The sequence below is a fragment of the Hylobates moloch genome, unplaced genomic scaffold, assembly GCF_009828535.3.
Source record: "Hylobates moloch isolate HMO894 unplaced genomic scaffold, HMol_V3 SCAFFOLD_6, whole genome shotgun sequence".
In the NCBI taxonomy this organism is placed as follows: domain Eukaryota; kingdom Metazoa; phylum Chordata; class Mammalia; order Primates; family Hylobatidae; genus Hylobates; species Hylobates moloch.
In genome coordinates this window covers 28,911,226-28,929,545 of record NW_026652281.1, presented here as the reverse complement: position 1 = coordinate 28,929,545, position 18,320 = coordinate 28,911,226, and the positions used below count along the sequence as shown (strand labels likewise).

Genomic DNA, 18,320 nt, shown 5'->3' with positions numbered 1-18,320 from the left:
AGTGTAGTGAGCACTGGGCAGTGCTGCTCCTTCACTAAGCGGTCTGAGTTCTTTAGCTATTTAGGAGATTCAACTGTGTTTATTCGTACTGAATCTTTTTAATGAATTTCCTGAGAGCCAAGAAGGACCAATCTGCAGGAAAAAGGGGGAGGTGGACATTAAGCATCTTCTAGAAACTCTTCTAGCTGATACCATGAAACGACGACAAAAGAGGAAACATTTGGAAAATGAAGAGTCTCAGGAAACCGCTGAGAAGGGAGGAGGTATGTGCGGGGCAAACTGTCTGGGGCACGAGCGTCACTGGCCAGCCTGAGCCTTCTTTTTTTTTTTTTTTCTTTTTTTTTGAGATGGAGTCTCGCTCTGTCGCCCAGGCTGGAGTGCAGTGGCGCAATCTCGGCTCCCTGAAAGCTCTGCCTCCTAGGTTCACGCCATTCTCCTGCCTCAGCCTCCCGAGCAGCTGGGACTACAGGCGCCTGCCACCACGCCTGGCTAATTTTTTGTATTTTTAATAGAGATGGGGTTTCACAGTGTTAGCCAGGATGGTCTCCATCCCCTGACCTCCTGATCCGCTCTCCTTGGCCTCCTTTTTTTTTTTTTTTTCTCCTGAGACGGAGTCTTGCTCTGTTGCCCAGGCTGGAGTGCACTGGTGTGATCTTGGCTCACTGCAAGCTCCGCCTCCCAGGTTCACGCCATCCACCTGCCTCAGCCTCCCGAGTAGCTGGGACTACAGGCACCCACCACCATGCCTGGCTAATTTTTTTTTGTATTTTTAGTAGAGACGGGGTTTCACTGTGTTAGCCAGGATGGTTTTGATCTCCTCACCTCATGATCCGCCCGCCTCGGCCTCCCAAAGTGCTGGGATTACAGGCGTGAGCCACCGCTCCCGGCCAGCCTGAGCCTTCTTTAGGTAGGAGGAACTGAGGAGAATGTACCACCTATGCAGTAGGGAGGGGGAGACCTGGCTGTTGGCTGACGCTGGCACATCCATCTTGAGGGTACCCGGATGTGAGATGGACAGGAAGTTCAGATGCCACTGGCACACAGAGAGCCAACCCTGCTGGGCTGAGAGCTTTTGTTCTGGGGCTGCTGGTACCTGGAACTATGTCAGTCTCAGGCAGGCGGGGGATCCACTTATCAAGACCCAGTGATGCAGCCTGAGTCTCGTCTTTCTCTCTTATTCTCTTTCTTTGCTCTTTCCCTGGGGTGACTGAGGTGGAAGGTGTGAAGGGTGCTGGTAGAAATCTATGATTTGCACTATCCCTTTTAGCAGAAACGAAAGAGTAGCCCAATGAGTTAAAGGCCTTGTTGAAAAATATCTTGAGAAGTGAAATGCTTGTTAGAAAGTAGATTAAACACTTGTTTAGGGATGGCGTCATACTGAAACCACGGAGGTTTGATTGCTTCAGCAGGAAGAATTAACCAATTAATCCAACAGAGTTTGTGAATCCACAGTGTGGGACTTCTCAGAGGAAATGAAGCATAGGGTAAGGGCCTTAGATCGCTGTCAATTTACTTCCCAGGCTGCATGGTAATGGCATGTATTAAATGTAAACAAGCCGCTTATCCTGAAAGGGGGATGGTCACATGCAGGAGACAGGGCAGAAAGGAGCCTGCCGCAGAGACGGCCCTGGAGGCTTCTGCCCCAATTAGAGCTCAGCAGCGCCTATGAGGCCGAAGGTCATGAAGACCTGTAGATTGAGCCCTGGGAATGGAGGCGTGGAGAGTAGGCATGGAGAGCAGGGGGCTGGGACAGGAAGGGGAAGGCAATGGTTTTCTTCTCTTTCATCTACCCTTACATTTCAGAATGTTTTGTCTGTCTGTGTGTGTGTATGTGTGTCTGTGTGTGCACGTCCGTGTGTATTTTGGGAGGGGGAGGACTGGAGATAATGGGAGCACAGTGGTGGGGTCTGTGGGGTGAACTTCCTATCACCATGCCTGGGCCTGGGCAACACTCAATACACATAACAGTGTATACCAAATTTTTGTTAAGGGTATTCTAGGAGACAGTCACTTATATGCCCACATATACTCTGATACAGAAAAAGAGTCACACACCTCCCCACACATAGTGCATATAGTTATATACACATATCGTTCCTCTATTACATACTCACGCAACCCATGTGTGTGACAGTCTTTTCTTCCTACAGAGATTTCATGTGTGGGGTTGTGTGTGTGTGTGTCTCAACTCTCACACAAACACAGCTACGTTAAACTATCTCTAAATACCTCTTTAAGAGCCAGTTACACATCATACGTGCCATGTCTGTAACACATTGTGTAGCAGAGCCAGGCCTGCTTTGCACAGACCACAATGAAACAAAGATTCACTATCATCCCTTTACTAGGGTTGCCAGATAAAATACAGGATGTCCAGTTAAACTTGAATATCAGATAAACCACCAAAGATTTTTTAGTATAAGTGTGTCCCAAATATGGTATGGAACATACTGTCACTAAAAATAAATATGACAAATATTGCATGAGACATACTTACACTAAAAAAATTATTTGTAATTTATCTAAAATTCAAATTTAACTTGGCATCAGCTATTTTTGTTTGCTAAATCTGGTGACCCTTATATATTCATAATGAGCTGACCTATAATATACTTATATATTTCTTCTTAGTGTCTGTCTTCCCTGTCTAGAATGGAAAGTCCACTTAGAAGAAGGACTGTTTTGTTCAGTATTCCTAGAGCCTGTAAGAGTGGACTGGTGTCTGATTCTTGGTAGCTGTTCATGAAATATTGCCAGATGAATGAATTAATGTACATTATAAATACAAGCCACACCATATAATCAGGAAAAGTTACATATTGCATAATTCCAGGGTTGTAAACACAAACTATGCACACAAACTCCACAGACACAGACACATGTTTCTACAATATACCCACACAAATCTACACATATCAAAGGCTATCTGATAGGTATCACTCTTACACTTCAGACGTATTCATAGTCACCACACAGGCCTATGTTCCTATTGATACACTATCAAAATACCTGTTGACTGTAATTAAATACTGGAGTATCCACCAGAAGCCTGTCTCACAAACCATGTGTGTTCACTACACCTGACATATGTCAGCCACTCAGTAAATATTTGTTGGATGGTAAATGATGCACAAACATTCCCCATCCATCATATCTCTGTGCCCTTCATACCTTTCTCAGGAATGTCAAAGTCCCAAGAGGATGCCCTGCAGTCTGGATCCACTAGAGTGGTCTGGAGCCAAGTGGTGGGAGAAGTTACTTCTACCTCCGAATACTTCTCATGTGTTTCTTCTTCATGCAAGCTCATCCACGGTGGTAAGGGTGCAGGGTTCCTTGGGCGCGTGGCTCCTTGGCTGTGGGGTTCATTGGGCATGAAAATCTTTGAGTGTGGGGCTCTGTGGGCATGAGACTCTTTGGTTGCAGTGCTGCTTGGGTGTAAGACTCTTTGGGAGTGGAGCTTTTTGGGTTTGGGGCTCCTTCGGTATGACACTCTTTGGGTGTGGGGCTCCTTGGATGTGAGATTCTCTGGGTGTGAGGTTCCTTGAGCATGAGACTCTGGATGCAGGGCACTATGGGTATGAGACTCTGGGTGCTGGACTCCTTAGACATGGGATTGGGTGCAGGGATCCTTGGGTAGGGGGCAGGAGGCCCATAGATCCAAAGATGAGGCTAAGAAGAAACCCAGGGCAGTTGGATATGATCAGAGCTCTGCAGAGGTGTCTGGGCAACATGACAGAGCTGTTAGAAGAGCATGGATATAAGCTCAGTGTAGGAGAGCATGAGCCCTGGTGTGCAGTCAGGCAGTCAGGGAGCAGAGGCCGGAAAAGTCTGCTCTTGGGGTGTAGGGCCACAGGACCAGATTAAGCACCTTCAGCGGAACTATTTGGACTCTGCCTTTGCCTTCCAGAGAAAGACAGATTTCCTCAGCCCAGGCCTCCAGCACTGCAGCGGGACTCTAGCTCAGGCTCACACACCTCACACATACAGCCACACACTCCACAGGTACACTCTCTGCACACACACCACTCAAATGCATGACCCGCAGTGCCATTCTCCCACACTACCTCCCACATTCCACAAATAACACACCAATGATGGCACCTACTCACATCTTCATAGCACACACACGGTGCTGACATTCCACATAAGCTGCAGTCTTCACCACCATACTCCACACCCCTATATACGGACACCCCACCAACATCCCTACATGCGAATGACACTAGAATCACTACCCCACAATATGAACAACAAATGCCAAGCTCACCACACAGCTGCATCACACCACAGTCCCTGTCTCCTGCACCACACATATTCAACTTATGTTCCCTCAGCTCCTGGCATGGCCCATGCATCTGCTCATGTTTCTAATTTCCTTTCCCAGGAATCCAGAGAATACATCGAGACAGCCCCCAGCCTCAATCACCCATGGCCCAGGTTCAGGAACAAGGAGAGACTCCTCCCCGCTCACAGCATGTCTCCTTGTCATCCCATTCATCCTATAAGACTTGTGTGTCCTCTCTGTGTGTAAACAAAGAGGAAAGGGGCATGAAAATATACTACATGCAGGTACAAATGAAAAAAGGTGTGGCTGTCTCCTGGGAGACAGAGGAAACTTCGGAGTCCTTAGAAAAGCAGCCAAGGATGGAAGAAGTGACCCTTCCTGAGGTTGTGAGGGTAGGTACTCCCCCCTCTGATGTGTCCACCAGAAACCTCCTGTCTGACAGTGAGCCCAGCGGGGAGGAGAAAGAGCATGAGGAAAGGACAGAATCAGACAGCCTGCCAGGCTCACCTACCCTTGAGGACACACCCAGGGCCAGGACTCCTGACTGGCTGGTGACCATGGAGAACGGCTTCAGGTGCATGGCCTGCTGCCGGGTGTTCACCACCATGGAAGCCCTCCAGGAGCATGTGCAGTATGGGATCAGAGAGGGCTTCAGCTGCCACGTCTTTCATCTCACCATGGCTCAGCTGACAGGGAACATGGAATCAGAGAGCACCCAAGACGAGCAGGAGGAGGAAAATGGAAATGAGGAGGAGGAGGAAGAGAAACCAGAAGCAAAGAAGGAGGAGGAGGGGCAGCCCACAGAGGAAGACCTTGGCCTGAGGAGATCCTGGAGCCAATGTCCAGGCTGTGTGTTTCATTCTCCAAAGGACATTCCAAAGGACAGGAAGTGAGCAAAGGCTGGGTTGTGGATCTGCTGAGGGAGAAATGGCTTCCCTGAGCCAGTACTGTCTCCCCATTTCAGGCTTAGGTCTCTGTAAGGAAGATTTGGGGGCTTTATTGGCTCAGGGAACGATGGAGGGGGACATAACTAGGTTCTCTGCTTCTTGCCTAGGCATCTGGTAAAGTCTTGATTGTAAGTCAGGATTTGTCTTGACCTTTCCAGCTCCTGCAGGAAATTCTGAGAATTTCAAAGGTCGCATTAACTAAGAATTGTCTTTCTTTGATTTGATTTTCACACAGCAGGTGAGACTTATGGGCCAGAAGATACTGGAAGATGGTGTGGCCTTCTCTTGCAAGAGGTAAGGAGTGAGACTTCCGGTTTTCTGAGGCTGTGTTGTGAGGGCCCAGAGGAATCCAAAGGAAGGAGCCGCAGGGATGCACTGGGTCACCTGATGGCTCTGCAGCTGCATCAACTTGTCGTGCACCTGGTGCTTCTGGGGAATTGTCCTCCATTTGCTTAGATGACAAGGTGAAGAGCATTGACTGGGAACTTTCTCAGTGTCTCCATGATTTGTCCTCAATTCTAAGAGGAAGTACTGCAGCTCTTCTAGGCAGGGAAAGCTCAGTGTAACCTCAAGGGCCAGGACTGGCCTGAAAGGACAGGGTGCCAGCAAGATCAGAGGTGTGGAGTCTGAGAGCCTTTGGCCTGAGCTGGGATCTCACCTCAGCCCATGGATATAGCCCTTGGGGAAAAGGGGAATTTGGAGAAGTAACAACATCATCATTATGAGATACCAAGAGACCTGGAAATGTTTCAGAACCTTCATTTTGCTGCATTTGATCTGGAAATGAACTCACTGTGGGGTGCATGACTCTGAGCTTTAAAACAAAGGTGAAGGGTAACTGACTAGCAATGCTTGTATTGTTTCTTGCCTCTTCCTGTTCTGCCTCAATTGTTTTCTTCACTTCCAGGGAGAAGAAAGAGCCATGGAGATAGTAGCAGACAGACTGCCCAAGGTATGAAGGAGATGAGGGACCAGCACTCAGTCTAACATGTAAACATTATATGTAATAAAGGTTGTGTATCAAACCTTCCCTGGATATATTATTTAATTAACAAATTAAACTACCTATCTATTCATCATTTTCTTTTTTTTTTTCCTTTTTCTTCTTCTTTTTTTTTTTTTTTTTTGAGATGGAGTTTCACTTTTGTTGCCCAGGCTGGAGTGCAATGGCATGATCTTGGCTCACTGCAACCTCTGCCTCCCGAGTTCAAGTGATTCTCCTGCCTCAGCCTCCCAAGTAGCTGGGATTACAGGCATGTGCCAACACACACAGCTAATTTTGTATTTTTTTAGTAGAGACGAGGTTTCACCATGTTGGTCAGGCTGGTCTCAACTCCTGGGCTCAAGTGATCTACCTGCCTGGGCCTCCCGAATTGCTGGGATTGCAGGCGTGAGCCATGGCGCCTGGCCCTATTCATTATTTTCATCTATCTCTCTAGTGGTTTGTGAAAGAAGTTTTACATCAGCACTAAAGATATCGACCAGCCTTTTCCAGAGGCAGCAATACCCAAGCTCCTGGGATTGATTAGGCTTCTGTGTGACAATTTTTTCAAGGCTGGATACCACATTTCATATGAGACCATGACAAACTCCACTACATACCTATGTTTCCATCATCCTGCTTTATTAAGCATAGCATTTTTCTGTGTTTGCTTCAGATGGCTTTGAAGTAAAATTGATTACAAATACAGCCATAGTCCCCGTTCCATTGCCTTACATGTGGATTTTGAGTATTTTTTAATACTTCTGTGCATGTTTTATACTATTATGTAAATATATAAAATGTTTTGAATACCTTGAAAGTTTCACATACTGTTGTACTTCATTATTAGTTTGCAACTTGTTTTTATTAAAAAACAGGTTTTTAAGGTTATCCGTTGTCATACACATATCTGTAGCTAACTAATTTTTACTACTGTATTATAGTTCATTCTATCAATATGCCAACTTTTAATTTATTGTCTCTTTGATGAAATTTTAGTTGCATCCAGATTTCCTCTATTACCACAGAATGTGAGTCTCTCTCTAGGATGTACACCCAGACATCCATTGCTGTGCTGAATTATATAGATATTTCAGTTTAGTAGTTACTGCCATGGTGTATTTCTTTCTTTGTTCAAGCATTTTTTTTCTTTCTTTGTTGTTCAATAATGATTGATGCTTTTCTCCACAAATGTTATACACAATTTTTATTCGATGCAGTCCAAGATATCTTTTCTTTTCATTCTCCTTGTAAATGGTTTGTTTTTTCTATTATATCTTAGAATTAGTTACTACTGATGCATATTTTAAATTTTCATTTCACTTCTAACAACCTTTTTGAAATTTTTCAGGTGTAAGTATTTCTGTATAGTATTCTGTATTTTTCTATATTCAATCATATTAAATACAAATAAAAAGAATTAGTTTTTTTCCTTTTTATTTCTAGACAGCACTTTTGTTTTTCTTCTGTTACTGAACAGGCTAGGACCTCTGGTACAATATAAAATAATAGTGACCATAAAAATAACCTAATTTTTTAAAAAAGGTGAGAATGATTGTTGAATTTTATGTGGGTTTGATGTATCTATTCAGATGACTTCATTCCTTTAGTTGTTAATTTTGTGTAATGCATCATAGGTTTTTGGATGATGAACCATCCTGGCCTCCCTGAAATAAACCTCATTTTACCATTATTGTTTTCTTTTACTAAACTGTTGAATTCACTTTTCTATTAAGAAATTTAGGATTTCTATGACCATTCACAAATAAAATCAGAGTGTAATTTTTTTTCTTACATTACCCTTGTCCATTTTTTTTTTTTAAACCAAAATTAGCTATCTCCTATGCCATGATTTTTTTCCTATCATCCCTGAAAGAGCTTCTATGGAATGGGAGTTCACTTAATCCTTTTTTTTAAATTTAATTTTATTTTAAGTTCCAGGATACATGTGCAGGCTGTGCAGGTTTGTTACATAGGTAAACATGTGCCATGGTGGTTTGCTGCACCTGTCAACCTATCACCTAGGTATTAAGCCCCACATGCATTAGCTATTTATCCTGATGCTCTTCCTTCTCCTTTCCTCCTAACAGGCCCCAGTGTGTGTTTTTCCCCTCCCTGTGTCCATGTGTTCTCATTGCTCAGCTCCCACTTATAATTGAGAACATACAGTGTTTGGTTTTCCGTTCCTGTGTTAGTTTGCTGAGAATAATGGCTTCCAGCTCCATCCATGTCGCTGAAAAGGACATGATCTTGTTCCTTTTTATAGCTGCATAGTATTCTATGGTGTGTGTGTACCACATTTTCTTTATCCAGTCAGTGCAGGATGCACACGCTGTGTTGATTCTTTTTGGTCGGCGCCACCAACTGCAGCTGTTTGTAGTTGGCCATCTTGGCCCCTCCCCTCGCGTTTAATGCTTGAAGTTTAGGTAAAATTTTTCTTTAAAAGCCTTACGTAGGATTTTTCTTTTCTTGGGCAGAGGGTTGAGAATAATTTTTCTTATTATTTCAATTTGTTGCTTAAAGTTTTCAGTTTTTCCAGAAACAAATTTATATTTTTACAAATTACATTTAATAACACAAAGTAGTTCATAGTTTTATCATGGTAGTCTGTGATTTAAAAATATTCTGTTGTAATTATGTTTGCATTTTTTTCTAATTTTTTATTTGCACATTTACTCACCTAGTTCAACTGATTAGTGTTGTCAGAGATTTGTTATTTTAATAATTGAAAATGAAATCTTTTAGTAGTGTTGATATTTTGTATTATTTCCTTTTTATGATTTTTTAATCGTACCTTTATTATTTCTTTCCTTCTTTTATAGGTTTACTCAATGTTTTCTTTTTCCAGCATCTATTGAACAATTAACTTATTGATTTTTAATCATTCTTATTTTTAAATAAATGCATATGAAGCTATGCAAATTTTCTGAAATGCCATTTTAGTAGTATTCCACAAGTTTTGTGTTATACTTTCATTGTTTTTTATTTATAAATGTTTTATAATCTCTATTCTGATATTCTTTTTAATCTGTGAATCACATAGGAATACATTTTAAAGTTGCCAAAGTTTTATTGTAGCCTGGTGCATAATCAATTTAAAAACTGTTTCATATGTACTTGAAAAGAATATGTATTCTCTACTGGATTCAAGCTCATATGCATATTTGTTAATCAGTCTCCTATACTTTATTCAAATATTTTTTATCCTTTCTATTTTTAAGTCTGATCTTCCAGTTTCTGGTATAGCCTGAAATATTTTACAGTGATTGTGAACTTGTCAATTTCTCCTTATATTTGTACAGAATTAGCTCATATATTTTGAAATTATATTACAAGTCATGTGAAAATTAATGTTTTGTACTTTTATTGGTGGGTTTTCTTATTGTCATATATTTCCCCCCACTTTTTCTCTATTAATTCCTTTCTTGCTTTAAATTCCATTTAGTCTGCTTTAATATGCTTTTTGTCTAAGAACTGTTTTGCTGTATTTATAATATTCATCTGCTTTTTAGCAAGTGAGTTTAGCTGATTATACTTATTTCAAAGACTGAGAGGTTTGGAATGATTTCTACATCTCCATCTGTGTTTTTCACTTACCATCTTTGGTAGTTCATGTTCTAATATCACTCTCTGCTTCCTGCTAGCTGAACTCTGATTTTGTTCAGGTTTTGAGTTTTACGGGGCACAGCCTCAGGAAATGAATCTTGATTTATTGAAGCTGGTCATATTGCTTCATTCCCCTTTTTTAGTGATTGATTTTTACCAAGTAAGTAGTAAGGGGAAGTTTGTTGGGGAACTTCTAGCAGAGATTTTCCTCTTTGATAAAAAGGGAGTGGCTCATGGTGAAAAACCCTGACCCTTTCCTTCTTGTTTTTGAAGATAGATGTTGGAAGGTGTAATGCCTACAGGTATGACAACTGTCTTTCAAACATGAGGGGATAGCCAAAAGAATTACAGAAAATCCCACTGAGGGACTCATAGTCATTGAGTCACTTACCTCTCAAATCTGAACTTTATGAAACAGTAATGTCATTGTTGTTGGAGATGCTTTTAATTGGGCACACCATACTGATATGCCATCTGTGGCTGTCACACTGCTATATGCTCATAAAATCTGTATTTCTTTTCCTCGTGAGCATTTACATAAAGTATATTTCCTATCCTCTTTTACAGTTAGGTGGGGCCATGTGGCGGAGCTTTCTGATAGAATATGGTAGAAGAGATAAATGCCACACTTCCAGGAATGCCCCTCCGACGCCCCAAATCTTCCACATGATCTAAGTCTTCTCTCTTCTCCTTTTTGCTGAAGTACGTGGAGGATTTAGGTTTCTGAAAGGTGGAGAGTTCAACAGGGAGGATGTAATGTAGTTCTTTCTTGTTCTGCAGGCATAAAATGCTTAATAGAATGGGTTCCAAACGAGCTGCAGGCAGAGTTCTCTAAGTTTCTCCAAGTGTCTGTGATTGGGAGTGGTGGCTGGAGTACAGGTCAAGGGCAGGCTGGCTAGTCTGTAGATACTGTTTCTCTTCCTGTATGTATGGTCTTTAAAGTAGTTTTCCTTGTCCCTGGCCATGCTAATCTTTCTCCCGCAACACTTTTCTCCCTCTCTCTGACCTAGTACAGGGAAATCTTTCTACAGTTGAGGTGAGATTTATTGTTTGTTCACAGAATTCTTTTCTGTTCTCCTGTGGTTTCTGCTTTTGACATTCCATAGCCAAGAATTTTCCTTTTTTTCTCCTTTGTTTCTGCTGGGTCTTTATCTTCCTAATGCAATGAACTTGAAGTGCTTAGCTGACTGGATGGGGAAAAATCCAGCAGCAAAGAGAAGTGATAAAAAATATTTCAGTTAGTTTTTCAAAGTAGCATCCAGCTACATATTTTTAAATTTTAGGGGCAATAAAGAGATATTGTCATCATAAAAATGCAAATGATATTAAAGTAATTGATGTATAAAAGTAAAATTAAAGTCCCCTTCAAATTATCCCTACTCTCCTCCCAAGCCTACTTCCTTTTGCAGAGATTTTGATTATTAGTTGTTTGGTTTCAAGATCTTAGGTCCATGTATTTACATACATAGCTGTTTTATACGATATATGTAGCTTTATAGAGATTTTTGATTCATAAATTGTATTATACTATGTGTAACCTAAATCAACATTTTTGTTGAAGATCTTTTAATGCCTTTAATATAGATATTTAACATGGATCTTTAATATAGATTCATCCTATTTTTTTAAGCAAATGTAATTTATTTACTTCCAGTGACAAATCATAATATAATTAACTATCCCCTCATTGATGGACATTTTGAGAAAGGTGTTTCTTTCTCCTGCAGGTGTCTCCTGACTTTGTTAACCAGATTGCATTTCTCCTAAGTATTCAGTGGTTATCACTACTGTCTAACAAGATACTTTAAATGGTCTGCAGTTTTCCTACAGATTAGTAAAATTTTAATCTCTGCACTTCAATTCTGTCTCAATATCTGGAATTTTGTTAGCTATTTCTTCACTTAAGTTTGTGTAATTACATGATTCGTATAATTACTTTCTCCCTCTAGGGTACTAATTTTGACTGTGTCTTGTGAATTACTGAAAAATGCTAGTCTTGCAGTCAGGACATTGGGCCCTTGATCAAGGAACTTAACTTCTCTGGCCTCGGCTTTATGTGTTATCAAAAGGTTTGGGCTAGCTCACATTTAGAATGCTGTGTGTCTTTGAATCCCCCTCACTTGATTGTCTGCTATTTGAGAAGAGAGTGTTTTCTCATGAAGCATGAGCATCATAATAGTTAACATTTATTGTTGTTTTTAACCTTGAATTGGGCAGAATTTAATCATACACAGCTTTTTAGTTATATGTTATGTTACATATATTTTTAGCTCTAAATAGTTTATATAGCCCTTGGTACCATTTTAAATAGCATTGTATTTTCCCTTACATTTTCTAATTTGCTGTTTCTATTGTAGAGGGACTTGATTGATTTTTTAATTTTTGATCTTGTAACCATCTACCTTGGTGAACTTTATTATTAGTTTTTACTATTTTACCTGTAGATTATTTTGGATTTCCTGGATAAATGATGATATCAAATGTAAATAATGTATTCCATGAAGAATTTTAGTTCATTATAATGCATATTATATACTTTTAAATCTCATAATAACTGTTTTTCATACATTTTTAGGACTGCCCCTCCCACACGGAGGTAACTAATATCAAAGATCTGCATATATCCAGTCCATGTTTTAATTATTTTCTTGCATGTATATATCCATAGCAATATTTAGAATTCATGTGACTATTTATTTACATGATTGTTATAACATTATGAAACATATTTTATTTCAATCAACATGTTTTCAAGATTTATTCCTGTCAATCATGTGGATCAAGATCCATTGAACAATTTGATACTGTTCCATCATATGCATGTAGACTAATTATTTTCCATTAAAATATTATCGAACAATTGAATTGTTTCCATTACTTCTCTGGAACAAACAGGATTTAATAGAACATTGTGTAGACTTCTCCTGAGACTCAGAAAGCATCAGGCTGTGTGAAGGATTGCTGCTTGCCTTTAGCCCTGTTCCACAGGCTTCCTGCAGTCAGACCCTTGAAGCATGGATGACATTTGTCAGGAATTTGAAGCACAGATGAAAGGAAAATTCACCCACATGGGGAGATCTAAGCCACTGCCCAGAAGGTAACAGGTTAATTTTAGGCATCCTGTTGGGCTCTCGGGAGAATCTGGGCTGGCCTGTGCCTCCATCCTTCTGCCTCTCCTCAAAACAAATGTGGAGAAAAGGAGAATCCAAAAATGGTGAGCAGACAAAGGGAGTGATCTCGGGGGCTGAAGCTCTTATTGAGATCTCCGAGTGGAGTGTGAGGGCACTGTGCAACCAGATGGCCTGGCCCTGCCTTCTGAGAACTTCTTTCCAAGTAATGCTAGTAATTAAGGTGGTGCCAGACACATACAGGTGACATGGACCACATTGTCACAAAAATCTGCTGCTTTATGAGTATCTCTTCTTGTTCATACACTCTTGTTTCTCATTATTTGGTCACTGCCTTTTGTACTTCACTAATGTGAATTATGATAGCTAGAGGACTGAGGACACGAATGACCCTTCTTGCTAGGCAGCATTAGTCCACAGCTTGAAGGTGAGGGAGGAGGTCAAACTATACTCAAGAAGGAAAGATGGTGTTGAAGAGATGATCTCAGAGCTGGGTGTATTTTCTCAAAAGTTGATGAATGATCGACAGCTCCAGGGCTGCAAGTGTTTCCTGGAGGCCTGCTGGCCATGGGGCCGGGTTCACTCAATGAAGGAACCAGGTACCCCCTTTATTTCATTCCTTGCTCATGCTTGTCCTTTTGCCAGCTTCTCTGCTTTTGATACACACTCTGCAAGAGTGATCTTCTCCTGAAACCACTTTCTACTTGTTATTCTAGTCTTATGAGCATTTATTGTCCCTTTCCAGTGTTCCCCTAAAGTGCCACTGCAGGGAATTTATAATTTGATGTTCATGCTTCTTACCATATTCTCAGCAGCTTCTGATAAATTTTATCTACTTTACGCCATAGTATTTGCACATCAAGAATACTTACTAACTCTGCAGCTGTAGGTTAACCCATGAGGAATCTTGTCTTTTTCTCTCTTTTGACAAACCCTTTCCATCTTTCAAGGTCCTTTGCTTGACTCTCTCCGACCTTGACTCTTTTTTTTTAAGTTTATTTTTTGCTATTTCAGTAAACTTTCAATCTCCTTCTCTAATTTCCCCACAAGCATGTAGAATTTATTTCTTGCAAATTAAAGGATGTTTGGTTGTTGAAAAGGGATAACCTCACGGGTGTTCCTGCAAGTATGGAAGCTTCCCTGTCTGGAATCCTTTGAAGCAGGCCCCATGGAGACTTTCAGTTGAGTTCCAAACCTTCTAAGAACAAAACTCGTACCAAGAATATGTCTCAGCAAATTAGAGTCCCTGTATGACTTCCTAAACTCAGCTTTGAATTCACATCCAATTAAGATAATTTAGGTAAAAATCATGGGGCTATATGTGTCCTGAAATCCACTTAAATAGAATAAGAACAACAAAAAATTGCAAAATTGGAAGAAAATTGCACTTAAAATTAGGGAATGGCCCCATTTCACAAATTATGAAGAATATCTGCTATACATGATAAAGTTTCCCTATTTTTAATCTGGCCAAGGAGTGTGTGTGTGTGTGTGTGTGTGTGTGTGTGTGTGTGGGGTTGTGGTATAGTGAGGGTGGAGGTGAAGCTGAAAGGGCCCTTTGGAGACTGCCATTGCCTACAAGAGCTACATCAGACCTAAAAGATTCCTGCTGTTCCTGGTAGGCTTTTTGGAGCAAGATGGAATGCAGAGGCCTGGGGTTGCTTTCCTATGTCTATCAGTTGACATGCCACTCTGGGATTTCCTGGCCTTATCATGGTGCTGCCAAGAATCTGATCTGAGCACCCTGCTGCTCTGGGTCCCCAGACCCTTCTCTTCTCATTCCTGGGGAATATTTGTCCAAGTCTCTTGGCCCAAGCTCTTCCTCTACAAGGCATTCTACTTCTTCTTCAAAACTGTAAATTCCCCTATTTTTCAACAGTAGTTTTGATGGCTCAGTAAACCTAGGGCTAAAATCACTGTCAATAGGTAAACTAGTTTATCTTTTTTAGAGGTCATGGGAGTTTGATCTTCAAACCTCTCTGATAAGGAGGGACATATAATAATAAAATTAGCTAGATATTACTGAGAACTGATCATGAGCCAAGCACTCTTCTAAGCATTTGTTTGACTCATGCAGTCAGTCTGAAGAATGACTCTAGGAGGCAGATGCTATTTTCATCTCAGGATGAGCACCTTAGTGGTCTAAAGAAATGTGGGCACAACTCCTGGAACCATCTGGGAACTTTGTTCTTTTTCTGCAGCCGTGAATTCATCTGAGACCAGACCACACTAGTCTGAAGGATACAAAAGGTGGAGGAAGAGTTCGTTCATGCCCAAGGTTACTGTACACAGTAGTCACGTGGTTACTGTACACTGTAGTCACATCGGCTACTAAGAAAAAATTCTAAGATCAGTGAGGTGCACCTGGTCCAGATAAGGCACATGATTTCGGACAGAAATCATGTGCAGAAAACCTCTGGCCTGGGGGAGTTCTGAGCTTGTTCTGTTTCTTCCCATGAAGTTTGGGTTCAGGGGATCCCCCTTCATACCATTATCACCCCTATAGGTGTTGGAGCCATCCACAACTCCAGGCTTATAAGTGTCCTGACATAGTGGATGCAGAATAAGTTGGATGGGGCAGCCCTGAGTGTCATTCTTGCTGGGGAGTCACGGGTGCTGGCTGCTGGAGATGCATGCTTGCATAGGGGCAAGCAGAGTGTCTCAGGATGCTTGCTCTGCACTTATTTGTGTGTCCTTTTCTGCCCAGCTCCCTTGTTCAGCCACCTCTGACCTTCCTCCATCCTCAGCCCAGGGAGTGCCTAATTTCATAAAGGTAGGACATTTGCCTCATTTTCCCTCATCATATCCTTTCTCCAAAATATTGCCATTGTGAGTTTTTCCCATTTCCTAGACTCCTTTCTCTCCATTCATTTTTGTTCGGTCATCTCTTTCCTGAAGCCTGCTAACTCAGTGGGGTATTTCTTTCTATCCAAAGATGAAAGAAACACCAGCCATTCCAAAAAAAAAGAAAAAAAAACACAGACATACCAGGAAAACTTCAAAACATTTATCCTGCCACATTTAAAAAAAAATCACACAACCAATGTATTGAAAGTCTCACTGTAAAAACTCAAATGATTTAAAAATTGAGTAAAACTTAATTTTTTTCCATACTCCTTCCCCAGTTTATTTTAGTCCTCAAAGTTAACCTCATTAACCATTTACTATGCTAACTTTCAGACATTTTCCTATGCACACATATAATTTTCTTTTTTCACATAGAGTATGAACTAGGTCACCTCCAAAATGCAGTGATTCTGTGATTCACTCTCTCTCACTGAGTCATCCACTGATAAAATAGTCCTTTTCATGGAGAAATAATTCCAATAGCTAATAGTTAATATCTCCCGAGTGCTTTCTGTGTGTCAGGCACTCTTCTAGCTACTTTGTATATACTATATATTATATATACTTTATATATTATATATACTTTATATATTAATATACTTTATATTTGCTAATATTACATATTATCACATGTAATTTTCACAACATCCTTACAAAATAGGTATAATTATTGACCCCATGTGACAGATAAGTGCAGGTAAGTACAGACAATACACAGAGGTCAAGTGACTCCTCCAAGACATAAGAGCAAGTCAAAATCCGTGCCTTTAATTACTTTGCTCTATTGCCGCCGTCTGGGAGATGATGGTTTTGCCACAAAAACTGTTAAAAATCATGTTAGATTTTTACATCTCTTAAGACAAGCATCGTACTGTTATATGGAAGAGGTTAACTAAACTGACCCTTTATTTTATAAAGCTCCATGTAGCTGGATGAAGGAAAACAGCTACAGATTCAGGGTTCCCACTACCCCCCTCCCCTTTTATAGAAAATAGCTTCTTGTATGCAGTTCGTGTAATGTCAAGTCTAGGATGTAGTCCAAATACTCAGGGAAAAATGGAGAAACATAGAAAAGTACTTAAAGTTGGCAAGTACTAGGAGCTTGGTATTATTGGGGCCCAGGTGGAAACGCACAGAAAAAGCTTGCCTGGTTCCATTTCAGGCCTTTGGATATGCTCCACCAACTGCCATGGTCCCTGGGTCAGCTACTCGGCCCATTTGTTGATAAAGTAGTATCCTCAATTTGATAGAATCGTAAGGACACCTTAAATTTGGTTAGCAGTTCTGCATTCTTGATGCAATAATATTTTCAGAGTGTAGGAGGACATCAAACTATGGAAATATCCCTGGAGAGATTTGCTTATTAAGTTAGTTTTCTTCCGTCTTCCTGGTACTTTTTGTTTTTTGGTAAACACCAGGGGTTTTATCTTCATTTTTCAGATACATGTTTTTCATTTGTCTAGTGAACTTTTGAATACTTTTTGATGAGATATTAAAGTTGGAAAAAATAACCATCTCTTTGAAATAAGAAAGATTGTGATAATGATAAGTATATACTGCCCTAAAACTGAAGATATTCATTACAGCCTGCTAATTGGAAGGAAAAGCTCATGCTTACTAATTCATGGTCTATAAATAAAAGCCAAGGATTATTTGGGGCACCTTTGGGGTCCTTATTCCTGATCCTGGTGAGCCTCCGCCATTTCCAATGAGTAGGGTTGGCACATAAAATACAGGCTGTTTAGTTAAATTTGAGGGTCAGAAAAATAATGAGTCCATTTTTAGTCTAAGTATGCCTAAGTATTACATAGGATATATTTATATTAAAATAATTATCTGTTGTTTATCTGAAATTCAAATTTAACTGGGTATCATATTTTTATTGGCCAAATCTGGCAACGTACTGATGGACCACAGTAGAGGCAGCTAAGGGAAGGTACAAATAGTCACAAGTTGCTTGAGGAGTTCGGGGAACAATGTGAAATCTTGACTGCAAGTACTTCCTTGGGCTTCCCTGAGTTAAGGTGACCTTTCCTGACCTTCCTCTTAAGAGCTTTCTAGTAAGTCTGGAAGCCCATATCTAAGGGGGAGCCTCAAAGTGACTCTCACCCTCATGACTTTGTTTCCAGTTCAAAATGGAATCTTCCTAAAAATAGCTGCATGTGGCCAACAAGAGATGATGAGGCTTGTGAAAGTGGGATGAACCCAGCTTTGACACCTATGTGGTTTTTCTGTCTTGGGAGATTTAATGGGATCGATGTGAAAGATTCCAGGTTCCCAGATAGACAGAAAAAGTCCTGTTTTACATCTAGATGCATGATCAGGCTCTAGTGGGTCAGAGTGCACAGACAGATGCAAACTTAGACGTCTGTAAGGACCAGGTACAGACTCGAGTTTAAAGATGGGACCAGGTACAGACCTGAGTTTCAAGATGGGACCAGATACAGACTTGAGTTTCAAGATCACCTTTTATGGCCTGTGACAACAACAATGAACTACACAGTTTCCAGAAGGGAAATCACAGA

General features: G+C 40.7%; 1 protein-coding gene across 3 annotated transcripts; it reads left to right on the top strand.

The window, feature by feature from the left end:
• FAM170A (family with sequence similarity 170 member A) lies at positions 1-6,258 on the top strand. Of its 3 annotated transcripts, none has more exons than XM_058440282.1 (5): positions 1-263; positions 3,181-3,315; positions 4,385-4,677; positions 5,468-5,526; positions 6,140-6,258. In XM_058440282.1, the coding sequence occupies exons 1-5, from the start codon at positions 194-196 to the stop codon at positions 6,162-6,164; spliced, it is 582 nt and encodes a 193-aa protein (XP_058296265.1). In that variant the 5' UTR covers positions 1-193; the 3' UTR covers positions 6,165-6,258. The 3 variants fall into 3 exon arrangements, with proteins under 3 accessions (XP_058296265.1, XP_058296264.1, XP_032011793.1); XM_058440281.1 differs by having other exon boundaries at positions 4,385-5,174; positions 5,471-5,526; XM_032155902.2 differs by having other exon boundaries at positions 4,385-5,174.
• The last annotated feature ends 12,062 nt before the right edge of the window (positions 6,259-18,320 follow it).

What these genes read in the sequence shown, in the direction of transcription:
- FAM170A (XM_032155902.2), top strand. Translation starts at nt 194, where the DNA reads ATGAAACGACGACAAAAGAGGAAACATTTGGAAAATGAAGAGTCTCAG. An exon ending in AACCGCTGAGAAGGGAGGAG is followed by an intron (nt 264 to 3,180) that starts GTATGTGCGGGG and finishes TACCTTTCTCAG; the next exon opens with GAATGTCAAAGTCCCAAGAG. An exon ending in ATGCAAGCTCATCCACGGTG is followed by an intron (nt 3,316 to 4,384) that starts GTAAGGGTGCAG and finishes TTCCTTTCCCAG; the next exon opens with GAATCCAGAGAATACATCGA.